Source organism: Anopheles coustani, chromosome 3 (assembly GCF_943734705.1).
Source record: "Anopheles coustani chromosome 3, idAnoCousDA_361_x.2, whole genome shotgun sequence".
Taxonomy (NCBI): domain Eukaryota; kingdom Metazoa; phylum Arthropoda; class Insecta; order Diptera; family Culicidae; genus Anopheles; species Anopheles coustani.
The window spans coordinates 82175867-82189595 of record NC_071288.1 but is presented as its reverse complement, the minus strand read 5'-3'; the positions used below and the strand labels follow the sequence as shown (position 1 = coordinate 82189595).

General features: G+C 47.1%; 1 protein-coding gene across 1 annotated transcript; it reads right to left on the bottom strand.

Moving 5' to 3' along the window:
* Positions 1 to 4671: 4671 nt before the first annotated feature.
* On the bottom strand, positions 4672 to 9614 carry LOC131259318 (uncharacterized). The gene is made up of 4 exons (XM_058260775.1): positions 9575 to 9614; positions 7390 to 7702; positions 7093 to 7303; positions 4672 to 7011 (listed from the first exon to the last, which is right to left on the bottom strand). Exons 1-4 carry the CDS (start codon positions 9612 to 9614, stop codon positions 4672 to 4674), a joined length of 2904 nt encoding a protein of 967 aa, XP_058116758.1.
* Between the last annotated feature and the right edge of the window lie 4115 nt (positions 9615 to 13729).

The window sequence follows — 13729 nt, the reverse complement described above, 5'->3', positions numbered from 1 at the left end:
TTAATTTAGCAATGCCTGTTCCGATGGCTGGATGACGCCATCGTTCGTGCTGTCGGAGTGCATACACACGCACACACAGCACGATGTACCAATTTGCCTGACCCAGCGTGGAATGTAGCTTTCAACCGGTTCACGATCCGATCCTCAGGAGCTGTCAAACCAGTAAAAAACAGAGAATACTAAAAACAAGTAATCGAGCGAAGTGTGTAGACGACGGAAGCTGAAGGTGAGAAGTGAAACATCGGTGCGAATAATGTCCACTGGAAAGTGGAGAGAAAAACACAACCCCGCGGAAAAGGGATCGACGTTAGCTATCCAAGATGGCGCCCATGGGGTTGGCGATTTGAATTTCAAAGTATCGTTCCGCCACGGTACGCGAAAAGCGGAGGAAGGAAAAGCTGCTTCTTGAGGGCACGATTTCCGCCGACCGGGGAGTACCGTTCTCGTCTCCCAATTCCCCCATCGGCACCGACGACTCTTTGATCTACTCCGATGCACCGTGATTCCGCTCCAGATAGTTGATGATCCGAACGTTTCGTTGCTTCTGGTCAGCCGTTACATTTGGATGGTTTTTTTTCTCCACGAAGCGTTTCGTTCGCTTCAACTCCGCGTGACCGACTGACTGGTGTCCAGGCCTGGCCATCCGGCGTCATTGCAAGATGTGCCAATCTCCAGGCGATTGGTGAAGTCCCGATCGTCGTCATGCAGAAGAGCCGTCAAACAAACCGACACCAACGGTCGGTAAAGGCAATTTGTAGCGATATTTGATGAATTAGCCGCTCCGGCGAACGCCAGCAGTTCTAGTCTGGGATGCTTCCACCCCCGCCTAGGTGTCCATTGGCCAGTCCGGGCCTACTGCTTCCATCGTGCATAATGACATGCAATCGGTTTAGATTGTTTCCCCCGCAACACTAGAGGTGGACGGAAAATGGAATTGAAATGTCCCGCGCGCGAACGAAAGCGTGACTCACTCGAGCGATTTCGCATGCGGGGAAAGATTTCGATCCTAGGGCCTGCGGGTGCCCTAACCTCGATTAACCTTGCGACATCCTGCACCCGACTCGTAATTGCCGACCCAGGGAGTGGGTGAGGTGTGGAGTGAACCTACCGGACCTTTCTTCGCACGCAATAAATCTTGGCCACATTGGAAGGCAGTCCCATGCGAAGTCGAGTGCACAGAGCCAAGCCACGCCAGGTCGACTTGTTTGTCTAGCCTGGTCTAGTGTCTATAGGCCGCTTTTTTTCCCCACACGAGGGCGAAGGCTCGAACGGGTGGCTTCGATTTGCATATGTTTACATCGATTTTTGGACGGTGTTGAACGTTCGCCACCGTGCGCCAAGTTGAGTATTATGGAAATAAAAATGTACTAACCTTATCGATCGATGTTCGGTGCGACGACATTGCAAAAATGCAAATCAAACCGCGGTGCGAGATTATCGCACATCCATAGAGAAGGTTTACCATTCGAGAGTGTAGTGAAAGAAAGGCATACTACTAAAATCCGTTGATAGAACTTTGAGTCAAGTTTTGTAATAAAACAGATCAGGCATAATACAAACTGTAACTGTAACTCATTACCTCAAGAGTTTAAACAAATTTGAACGAACAAAAGAAAGAACGAAACTCTTTCAAATTGCTTCTTATACTCGACGGAAAATTTACTAAAAGCTAAAATGTTAAAGTACTTGTATCGCCATTTTGTTTGGTCTTTAGTTTTAGTATTGCGAGTTTTCATACTAAAACCCATAGACAATAGGTTCAGGGCTTATTCTAATCAATATAACTCAATCCTTTAACTCTTAAAGGCACAATATTCCTTCTTAAACAAACATCAGTTTCAGTCTACTAAAATTGAAGTTAAAAAAGTTGAAGTAGATTGCTAATTTTCCAATCTCATATTTTTACGGTTTCCAGCTTTGAAAAATCGAAATTTCAAAATCAACGAACCTTTAAAAGAAGCTTTTCTTGTTGTTCGGTTTCATTAATTGAAAAGATTCTAAATTTGATTAATCGAATTCTAACATTTTATTTAATGAATAAGCCCCTTCGAAGCCTCTGTTTTCTTCCAATTTCAAACGATTAAAAAGCTGCTCGAATGTCTCTTTGACTTGGGACATCATTAAAAATGAATTAGCTGTGGGGTTTACTGTATAACAGAGATTCCCCTATTTCACGTGAACTAAAAGTACAGATTCAAACTCTCTTCTTTTTAAGTTTCTGTTGTTTCTGGGATTTCGTAGAGAAGTTAAGAAATATCAGAAATGTACACCACCTGTGTTAGTAGAATAAGTGTCAACAATAATCCTTTGAACTTTGAAAAAGATTTTTAATGAAGATGATCAAAAACAAACTTAGTAAAACCCTTGTTTCACATGGATAATTAAACTGTTAATCAGGAAAAAATGAACCGTAAAATCCAAATTGCCACCCTCAACGTCGGTTCTCTGTTATTAGTGGGCATATGCAACTCATCGAAGATCGTCGATCAAACCCACCATCTTTAACCTGAAGCGGACAGTCATGCCTGACTCGCACTTCCCGATTGCACACTGTACGTGCTCATAACCGCGGGATGGCGGAAAATCCATCCCATCCATTACTCATCGCAATATGATGATTGCCGGTGACTGTTCACTTATCTGATACAGTGACGATGGAGCCGATGCGTTCGGAAAAGGGGTTATATTTGTTGTACGCTACAAAATCTGAAGAAGGTGTTTATAAATTTTTAATGTAATTTTATTGAAAACAAACTAAGATCAAACGTTTAAAAATACGCCAATCGACTTAAAAATCACTCGCAAAGGTGTATTTTAAATCTAAAAACCCATGTGAAGTTTCAGAGTAAAAAATGATGGACCTCCGTCAGGCAATAAATAACCACATCTCCTCCGTAACCGTCCATTATGTATCCACCGGCGTTCATTTAACCCATTCCGGCGTGTCATCGCAAGCCTTTTTTCCAACTCTTCATCCCACGACCATCGACGACGATGACGAGCATGGATGATCGCTTCCCCAACCGGTCAGCTTCATCTTCTGAGCGACTTCACCGCCACACTGCTTCCGCGTGTCCAGCGCTCTGCCGTTCGGCCCGGTATAGCGGTCGAGAAAAGAAAACAAAATGGCGTCCCGCCAAGGTGGAAGATTGATGGAGCAACGATGGTCTCAGTCGCGCACGCGGCTCATTTCTCCCACCCCACTGTCGTGGGGATCGTGGTTCGGACGGTTCGAGCTATCGAATCAAATCGATGGTGGTGTTCGTCCAGCGAACCCCAGATCTCCCGGAGAAGCTAATTGGAGCCCGAATGGAGAAATCGCAAAAGGCAAGAAATCCAAAACACCTACTTTCTGCCGGTAAGCGTGGTGTAGCGAAGCCAAAGTTGGCCTTCTTTTTCTCGAACGGTGCTCAACAACTTCCCTTTTTCTTCCAACAATGTCGGTTCTCTTCAACAACGCCACTTGTGTGACTCACTCAATCAAACGTCAATTCGTCGATCGCGAGCTGCTGACGTGACAATCACACTTATCGCACCCCTTGACACATTACAGCGAGTAAAACACGGGAAACGATGTGTCGTATGATGCCTGATAATAATGTGATTATACATCATGTAATTTATTCTCAAAAAAATATAAACAAACAGAAGAATTAATTGCAGTCTCATTAGACTTCTCATTAGAACGACAATATCGAACAATCGTAATGCCTCGTTTAATTGGATTTACTCACAATAAAACGATGCTTTTATTCTGTTGTCTTTTCATGTTCCTATACTTATTTAGTAACCGCTTTCCGAAATTGTGAAGTGCAATAACGTTGCATAACATTAGGGATAACATAGACACATGTGAAATAGAGGCAATTTTACCGTTCATATATTATTGAACCCCTCAATGTAGGCAATATATCATGCACCTACCGAACCAGGGATGCACCTACCAAACCTTCACGAGTTGATCGTGATTTTGAATTATATTCCATTTCTTTCCCCTTAAATTGTGAAACTATAGAATGCGCAATATTTCTGCTTGATTAATTGGTTATCATTCCGGTTTTAATTTCGTTACTTCGCTCCCGTACAAGCACACCGAACCGGTGTTATGGTTTGCACGGGCAGGTATCAAAACGGTGTATTACAAAACGGAAACAAAATTCGATGAAATAATGATGAACATAATTGAACTACACTGGAGACGAACAACAGGGTCGTAGAATCGAAACTAAAAACAGCCACACATAACCTCTCAACGACTCACAGTCAAAATGCGTCTAATGCCTAAAACCTAAAGAGTGTGTTGGTTCTTTACTCGTCAATAACAATTTGTTAAATAAATGTTGCCAAATAATCGGTTAAGCGTATATCCGTCGATTGATTGACTAAATTGGGAAAAAATGGGAAAAGACTAGATTTTATTCGCTGGATTGAAGAAAGAAAGCGCCGCACGTTAATAACGATTAATTGGATGCTGCAAGCGTGGCAAAATGGAGAGAGAGTGATTTCAAAAGGTTTTTAAACGTCGTCGATCCCTATGCATGAACCTTGTTTAGCATTCTTACGTCTATCGCAAATCGCATTTTATGATAATCTTTGGCATTAACGAGCACTGCTGTGGTACGAATGAAATAAATTAATTATGGCAGGGCGCAGCAATATCCTTAGTCGGAGTTAGTCGACAACAGGCGATAAACTACCGCTTCGCTTGTGATAGGACGCATCGATCACTAACGTTTCGGAATGGACGTGCTGTGAGGTGGCACTTGCCGTCGATGTACGCCGGCTTCGCCTCAACCGATGGTGCGTCGTTACGATCGGCGGAGTGCTTCGGTGATGGGGCGACTCGCAGATGTCGACCGTTTCCATTTGCATGCTGCTGCGCGTGGATGAAGTGCGCAACAGAGATGATCCCTCGTCCACGCAGTGCACCTGAGGCGGTGTGTCACGTGTCGACGTGACGATCGGTGGCAGTATCATACCGGGCAGTTCCCCATCCTGTAGTGGAGCGTGCTGCTGCTCCTGCTGTAGCTCGCCCGGGAGATAGTCTTTCCAGCTTCGGAAGAGATAGCGGGTAAATTTGCGTAATTGTCGGAATTTACAGTAGGTCGCACCTTCGGCCGATTGTAGCTGCTGCGTCTGGATGAGAAAGCCCTTCTCTTTGAAAGTTTTCTCCAGCGATTCGCGCTGCGTCGCCCGGCGGCTCTTCCGTCGACGCCGCTCGGAGGCCGCAGTGTTCGGGTGCAGTCGAATCGAGGGGCTGCCGGTGGAGGGTGACGGTGACGTCGGATCGCCCGCGAGCGATCCTGCCGGACCTGGCGGTTGCGGTGACGTTGGAAATTCCGGAATTTGCAACAAATCGTTGCTCAGTCCAAGCGACGGTGGTGGCAGATCGCACGAAATGCGCTCACCGGACGCATTAAGGAACGCACCGGTCGTGCTGGTGGCGTTGATGCTGCTCTGCTGAAGGCTTTCTCGTGGGAAGAACTCATAGCCACGCATCGATTTGTCACCCGTGCCAGAGTAGTACCGAAAGTTGCCGCCCGAATCGACGCTCAGTATTTTCTTCTCCTGCAGGCACGGTTTGGCTCCACCGGTGAATTTGAACTTGCAGATGCTCACCTCCGTGGCCGGATTGGAGCTGTTCTCTGCCGGGACCGGTGGTATGAAAATGGCCGATCGCTTACGTTTCTGCGCCGGAGGAGACCGTTGATTGCCGCTGCTTGGGCCGGATTGCTTGTCGTTTTTCATCAACTGCGAAATATGCTTCGGAACCAGCATCGGATGTTGTTGTTCAGCTTTCAACCCACTCGGAGATATCGGTGGAGACGAGGCGGTCGATGAAGGTGCTCCCACACGGCCACTTCGCCCAGGACGAACTTGCTCGTCGGAAGTTTTGCTTGAATCTTCTCCAGATGCCGCTGCTACTGGATAGTACATTGAGATGGGATGGGCAAAGAGACTACTGCTTGCCGGGTTCGTTGACCAGTACATACACCCCGGGGGAGTATCGGCTGTGGACGGAGTCTCTGTTGTGCTTCCCGACGAAGATTGTAACGTCGGGAGAGACAACTTCATATTTGCCGCCAGTGCCTGGTCGGTGCAGATATCCGATGCGGTAATAATTGGTGTTGGGCAGGACGAGGCAAACACCTCGTCCGGATCCTCTTCCGAACTCGAAAGACTAAACGATTCACCTCCGAGAACGCCATTGCTCACACTCCCACCCGAATCGCGCACACACAGATTCAACGGTTCCTCCTTTCGCCGACCTTTGACCGGGCTATCGTCCTTCGGTTCGGATGGTTCCGATTCTCCGCTCGGTTTGCTTTTCCTCTCATCGCACGACGTCAGGCGTCGTTCGAGTAGGCTTGCGACGGATTTGGAGCACCCCTTCGTGATCGCACCCGACTTTTCCGGCCCCAGCTCTCGGTTAGGAGTGCCGGGGAGGATCGTTCCGTAGTTCTTGTAGATCAAATGGCATATATCGGCTTTCTTCGGTTTGCGGCCGCGCCGTGGTTTGGAGTTATCCAACGTAATCTCGCCCATGTACGGCAGATCGGTGTAGTTGACCACACGTTTCGGTGGAGATCCGCTCTGATTGGTGACACCGCTGTCGGCCACACCCGGAGGAGTAGCTTGTGAAGGCGATTGCACCATTTGGGCCGGTTCGTCCTTGAGTGGAGCCAGCGAAACGCCCTCCTTCTGCAGCTCCAGGATCTTCTGCAGCCAGCTGCGCACAGATTCGTTCGCTCGCTCCTCTCGTTCCTGGGCAGCCTGACGCTCCATCATGGCCTTCCTTGTTTGCTGGGCCGTCTGCTGCTTATTCTGTCGGGCCGGACGACTCGATTGACTGTGCTGGGCTGATTCTTTGCGCTGCAGACTGTTCTGCGTTGCCTCATAGTGGTCGAGGTACTCCTGCGGCAGTGCCTGGTGATGGAAGCGCAGCTTGAGCGGTCCCTTTCGGCGCGCCCTAGGTGCCGCCCCACCGTTCGTACGTTTCTGCTGCTGTTGCTGCTGCGGCTGCTGCTGCTGCTGTGGCACCACTCGCTGCCCCCTTTGCTGCGGAGGCTGATGCCCGTTGAGGTGCTGCACGATGGTGGCGTTAGCCTTCGGTGGCGTCGGCAAGGGCGACAGTGTCGTTTCACGTAGCTCCGGTGACAGGACGACGCTCGGGTGACGGTGCTTCGGTGGTGGTGTTGTTGGCGACGGACACATGGACTGGCTGACCGTGGGCACACTAAGTTCATTATCGTGCGGATTGTCGTTGGTACCACCGGAGATCAGCGGATCATCAGAGCTGCGCCTACAAGTAACCAAACAAACCCTCACAATGAACATCTACAAGGAATAAACAACCTATTGATAAACTGTTAATGCGATGATACCTACAGAAATCTACTCCCGATGTTGGTTCCGGTGTGCCAAGGGTAGAGATCACGTTCCGAGTCTTCCAACTTGCTGCCATCCGCCGGCTCCAGAAGGTCCGGTATGTGGGTTAATTTTATTTCATCGATACCACTCACGAGTCCCACACTTCCACTTCCGGACGGATGGAGATGAATAGGCTGGCTTCCAGTGTGGTGATGCTGATCGTGTGACTGCTGTGAATGCGGATGCCCAAGAAGGTCCTTGTCGCCGCTTACAACACCCGAGCCTAGTAGTCCTAGATCATCCTTGGAGAAGTCTTGCATACCTCCTCCAACTATGTAGAAAGGAAAGGAAAGGACGGAGAAGCACTCAATTAACAACTTACACTCCTCCAAAAATAAATCTGAGCATTTTCTTCTTCACAATCGATTTGTTACAGCCCCAACCTCTCCCTCCCGCCTCCCGCCTTGCACCATCTGAAGTTCTTCCTGTCTGCCCATTTTGGAACTGCGAATGGCAAAACGCGCGAACCAACCAACCACCAAGAGTCGGACCAATTCTTACCACATACGAAAATAGGACCGCGGGAGCGCTCGCAATCGGGAAAACGTTTTCTCACGATGCACACACATTTTCCATGCGTTTGCCGCCCGTCTATGGAGCACGCCGGGCTGATTCATCGGGACAAAAATAACTGCACCGCCGAATGAATGCCTGCTGGCCTGCCGGCCGCTGGTGGGAGCACCAAATTCATATTTCCATATCGCGATAAATATCGCCAGCGCTCTCCCGACCGGAGGAACAGTACGGTGTATGGAACAGGGGAGCCGTTTGGAAGTTCTCGACCTAGTTGAACGAACACGTGTTGATTTTGAAGGAAAATCGTTCACACTCTCTTTGGAGTACGGTGTGTTTTCAACGGACACGTTAAATTTCCTATAACTTCATTTCTACAAACAAACCACTAAAACGCTTGCCAGTAAATCCAATATTATATGAACCGATAATTATCCAGATATCTGTTAATTTACAGAAGACCTCTTGATGAAATATAATTGTGAACAATTTACCATCACCAAACACTCAAGCATCTATCCAGTTTGTATATCGTTCGAACCAAGTTAAAATTTGTGAACTCTTCAATTCTTTATTTGGAATGGAAAGGAAATGTGTCTGCTATAGCTTTGTCTAAGGTATTCAGGCAAAATTTTATTTGACCCCTAAATTATTGACACACAAAAGTTCCATAACAAAGGATTAATAATGACAGAGAAAAATTGTCATGTTTATTATCGTGTCCTTTGACTATCATAAAATTTGACCCAATATAGAGATAAATAAGTTTAAAACTTTCGTTACAGTAAAAACTAAAATATTTGGTAGAGTGTGATCTAGCCTGAAGCAATGTTTATAGCTGCACATTTATGTTTTGCACTATTTCAAATCTCACACTGCACTTGCCGAAACATCGGTCCGCCGGTGGCCGTTTTTCGGACCAAGCTCACACAAATTCACCACCACTAACACACCGGCACGGAAGCAGCGGCGCATTGAACAGAGCATTGGCATCTCACGGCAGGTCCGCAAATCTTGGCAACCGTACGCACCACCGAATCGGCTCGGCCAAAACACACCCTCTTCTCCCCTCCCCTGGTGGTCAACTCCCACAGGTTCTTCCCTCGGGCCGCACAGGCACTGGTCTCGGCCTGGGGTCCGGAAATTCTATATTCAGCGATTTTTGTAACGCCCCAAAAAAATGTAGCAACTCGCGGAGTGCTTGCATATATCGCTCGGGCCGAGCATAACGAAGTCCGCGGGACACAATCGGCCAGTGCAGTGGGTTTGGGACGTGACAAGGCGTGTTTTTATGGACGTCCCACCGCCTGGCACTTCCACCACCAGGAACCAAAGCACGCCAGCTTGGAAAACTGAACACAACTCATTATTTTCGGCCACGGGCGGCAGAAGCAGCAGCTCCACATTCGGGTTTTTAATGGCTACCATTTTCCCATGTTCTCGGTGGTTTCAGCATTGGCAGCCTCGTCCCTCCCTGTATACCACACTTCACCCGTGATCGTGAGGCTGGTCAGTCGAGAAGTTTTCGAGTTCGCCTAAAGCGAAAGCTAAATATAGCGAATATGTGGACACGAAGGTAGGCGAAACAAGGGCATGGGTGTGGAAGGCATAGAACCACACCGTTTTTTACCCGAAAACAGCAATTCTGGGAGCATTTCCGAAACGATCATGTAGTGGCCGTGGTTCCGGTGCGGATCATAACACCTTTCTTATTTAATCCTTTTCCACTCTCTTTGTTTCACTCTATTTTTTCTATCTTTCTGATCGTTTTTCGTTTTCATTCACTTTTCCATTTCTTTTTTATTAGACCAAACACACACAAAGGACGTCGATCCTTGATCGTCTTTAAAGAGAAAACTTTTCCATCCAAATATGGCACTGCTTGGGGTTTTCTTTCGCCACGGATTCGGTCGCGTGGCCCGCGGCTCAAACTGACAGTTTCACGCACGACCGCACGAGCGCACAGACGAGCGTCGCACGATAAACGTCTCAAAACGGTCGCGTTCGGAGCATGACTAGATTGAGCTGAAAAATCACCGCCAGACCGCGGCCAGTCCGCCCGGCGATAGGCCGGAAAGGGATCAAAATAATAATAGTATAGAAGATTTGGTACGGCACACACAAGAACCACTTGCACACACACGCACACCTGTAAACCCGGGTGTGATTTGGTCGGGTGGCCGGTTTGGTCCTGTTTATGGGTCGATATGGTCCCAGCATGCGTACGAACACGAACGAATATTTGTTTTCAACACACATAAAAACTAGGGAAAAAAAACATTCACACCAAACACTGCGCAAATCGACCTGCGCACGCCGGTTTTCCCGACCCATTTTCCGACTTCTCGCCCGTTTTGCGCCATCGTTTCGCCGGTTCATTCATTCCACAAACCGAGTGCACCGCACGGCAAGGCCCTTTTCCACCGGGAGGTGCCCTTTTCCAACGGGGCGGGGGTATGAAATTTACACCGGGAAAAACAGACAAACCACCCACCCAAACGGGGACGGTTTTTCCCTTTCGACCTAGTTCTCCGCGTAACTCTCTCACATACACAAACTCTCTCTCTCTCTCCCTATTTCTTGCTACGTTCAACTACGCTACCGCCGTAAAAGGAAATTTTCCGACGGACGGATCGGGCCGTTGATCGGATTTTCCACCGAGTTTCCTTCACTCGCCACTTGAGCCGAGCGTTGGCAACAATGTTGATCGATCCTTTGACCCGACGACGGAGCAACGGGGGACGGAAAATGAGAGTACGACTAGCGAAGACACTTTATCGCTTCCGTGCGAAGGAAAACGGTTACATGAGTTTTCCTTTTAATTTCCCTCCCCTCCCCCCCAACGCACTGACGGTGGCGCCGAAACGGTTGCTTAAGACATGCATTAAGATTTCATCTCTGTTTTGGGTGTGTATAGTGTTTCGGGTTGCGAGTGGTGGATTTTATGTTCTCTCCTTCATGTCGTCTTTACACATCGGAACGCTCGGGTCTTTTCTGTTATGCTCCGTTCACAACGAAAATAAAATTACCTCCACCGGACCGCGAAGGCGATCGGGTCGGCGCCGTATGTGGGCTTTGCTATTTTTACTTATCTGTTTTCCCGATAGAATATGCCTCTTGCGGTTCATATCTGAACCGGCCTTAGGTGCAGATAAATTATGGGCATTCCTAGTAAATACTACCTATTGGTTTTCTTTGGCAACCTTTTAAGCCAGGGCTAATCAGAAATTATGGTCATACCTTCTACTGTCTCCTTTGATGCGCGCTCCTCAGTTTATTTTCATTCGATAAATTAATTAAATAAATTATTAAATAAGACCTTTAAGAAAAGTTTCATTTGCAGTTTAACCAAACTTACTCTAGCTTTTATGATACAATAAATTACTTGACTTTGCCTTCGACATTCGTATTGGTTAAAATTATACTTCTTACAACTCAGCCCTTATTTAGCTCAGCGTCCTTATTTTTACATAAGAACATGATCTTGTTTTTTTTTTAACTTTGTACAGTCAAACGATTTTGTAGACAGAGATTCAAAACAATCAGCAAATAGTTCTACAGAGCTCGTAAATTTCAAACCATACAAAAACATAACCATAAAAGGGTTATTCGATTGTGTGAAAAACCATCCACCAACCCGGGATTCACAGAGAATGTTAAAATAAATCCACTCGTTGAGAGTCAGCAACACTACAACGACATCCGATCTCCGATGCGCACCGGTTTGACCATTTATGGTATTCGTAGGGACGTAAACGAAGATTGTTTTCTCCCCGAGCGTTCGGTTTGCTTTTCCCATACTTCTTGCCCTCGCCCTCGCTGGCGTCTTCACGGAAGCAAATCGATCCGAATGAAGAGCAAGAACCCGCGGCGGCGCTTTCTCTCAACGGAGAACCCGTCCGTCGCCGACACGTCGTGGGGTGTCAATTCTCGCGTACTAAAATTAGTCCATTAGAGAGCATGTTGTGCGAGCACGGGTCGGTTGCCAAAACGGTTGATGGATGTGATTCATCTTGTAAACACAAGCTAGTCCTCCAACCTCCGCCAACGCAGTGTTGTTTCGTGCGTTTTCAGGCGGCAGATAGAGGCCGATGAACGAAGCGATCGCGCCCTGTTGAGCCGTTGGGTAGGGGGCGCTTCGTGGTTTTTGGGGGAGGTTTGGGGCGCGCGGAAGTGCTCGAAGCCTATCACCAAAGGCGAGTTTTCTGACGGATTGACATGTTTTACCATGTTGACAATACCACGGCTGGGAGCTTTTTAGTGTTACGGTAGAAATGAACATAGGACGGTTGTACTTAGCAAATGTTTTGATTTGAAACAAAAAAGTTATACTTTTTTTTGTTGAGAAAATTTGCAAATGCTCACTCAACTAACGAAACATTTCTTTTCCGGTAAATCCACGTTTTGGCTGATGAATAAAGATGAATTGAAAAAGTTATGGGTAAAAGTAACTGTTCTGAAAAGTATTTTGTTAGATTTCTTGAAAAGAACTCAAAGAATTTGTATATTCTGTCTTAGAGTAACTTGGCCAAGTATCATTTATTTAATAAAACAATCGTTTTGAATTTGATATAAATTCAGAAATTGGAACACATCAAACTTAGAAACTAATAAAAGTTATCCCCAAGATACAAAAAGAAGTGTTATACACAATGTGTTATGTACAAAAAGAAATACGGCAACTTTCAAACAAAACTAAAACAACTTCAAATAATTTTCAAAACTTCACAATAAAATCAAAATCAACCACACTTTTATGAAAAAAGATGTATAATTAATTTTGTCATTTTTTAGTACAACCCCTCAAAAAAAACAAAAAAAAATTAGCTTCGATTTATAAAGTGGCTGTTGACTTTGTTTTGTATCGCAATAAAATTAAAATATCACATCAAAAGAGGTTGGCGCCACTCGAAACAATCGACCCCATTGACCCCCTTCTGGGAGTCCAATTGCGCCAACGTTGTAGAAACCTGCGCAAGAATGAGATCAGAAATCTCAATCACACTCAGCCCACCTAATGCACGCCGTGGCGGTACGTGTGTCACCTCTTCCGGCCCCGATGGTGTTGGGTGTCGCTCTTTTTTTTTTCTTTCTTCCATTTGCTGCCATTTTAACTAGCGGTGGTTCGAGATAAACCCTTTTATGACACACTTTTACGACGCTCTCCCACGAGTCCTTGCGCCAACGGCGTGCCAACTATTGGCCCCCTTTGAAGCAACACACCTAAGCGCCACCGCTGAGGACTTGCTGCTCTTCGACAGGTACACAACGGCGGACGCTCGGTCCACGGATCTGCAGGAACGTCCCGGGTTGTGGGAGTTCGCGCCGCTCGAAATCCGGTGTTCCCGAGCAGTAAATGTCACAACAAGTCACAATTTTGGCCGGCCGTGTGAAACACTGACGCCGCCGTTTCCGGCTGTCGCTGTCAATATCGGTCGCACTATTGATGAGCGTTAATAGAGGAGAAAACAAAATATGGGGGAAAATATAGCTCCAACGCTAGGCAGAAAAAAGGAGGCCCGGTAATGAACCCAATCGAGCGGCGTTTCCTCCGCAGGACAAGCCATTCTTTGGCTCTCTTTATGTCCGACGGCCAATAAAACCACACCTTTTGTGGGGTGGGTTTTGGGCAGCGGACCCACGTGTGTCGGTAGGACATGTCCATCGAATCATCCGATCAACAATGATCCGCCTGATCGACAAAACAGCATCTGCTCGCTCCGCGCCGTGTCGTTGCGTCGCGGGATCCATTAAACATCAAACCTCCTCGTTGCTGCCCATAGAT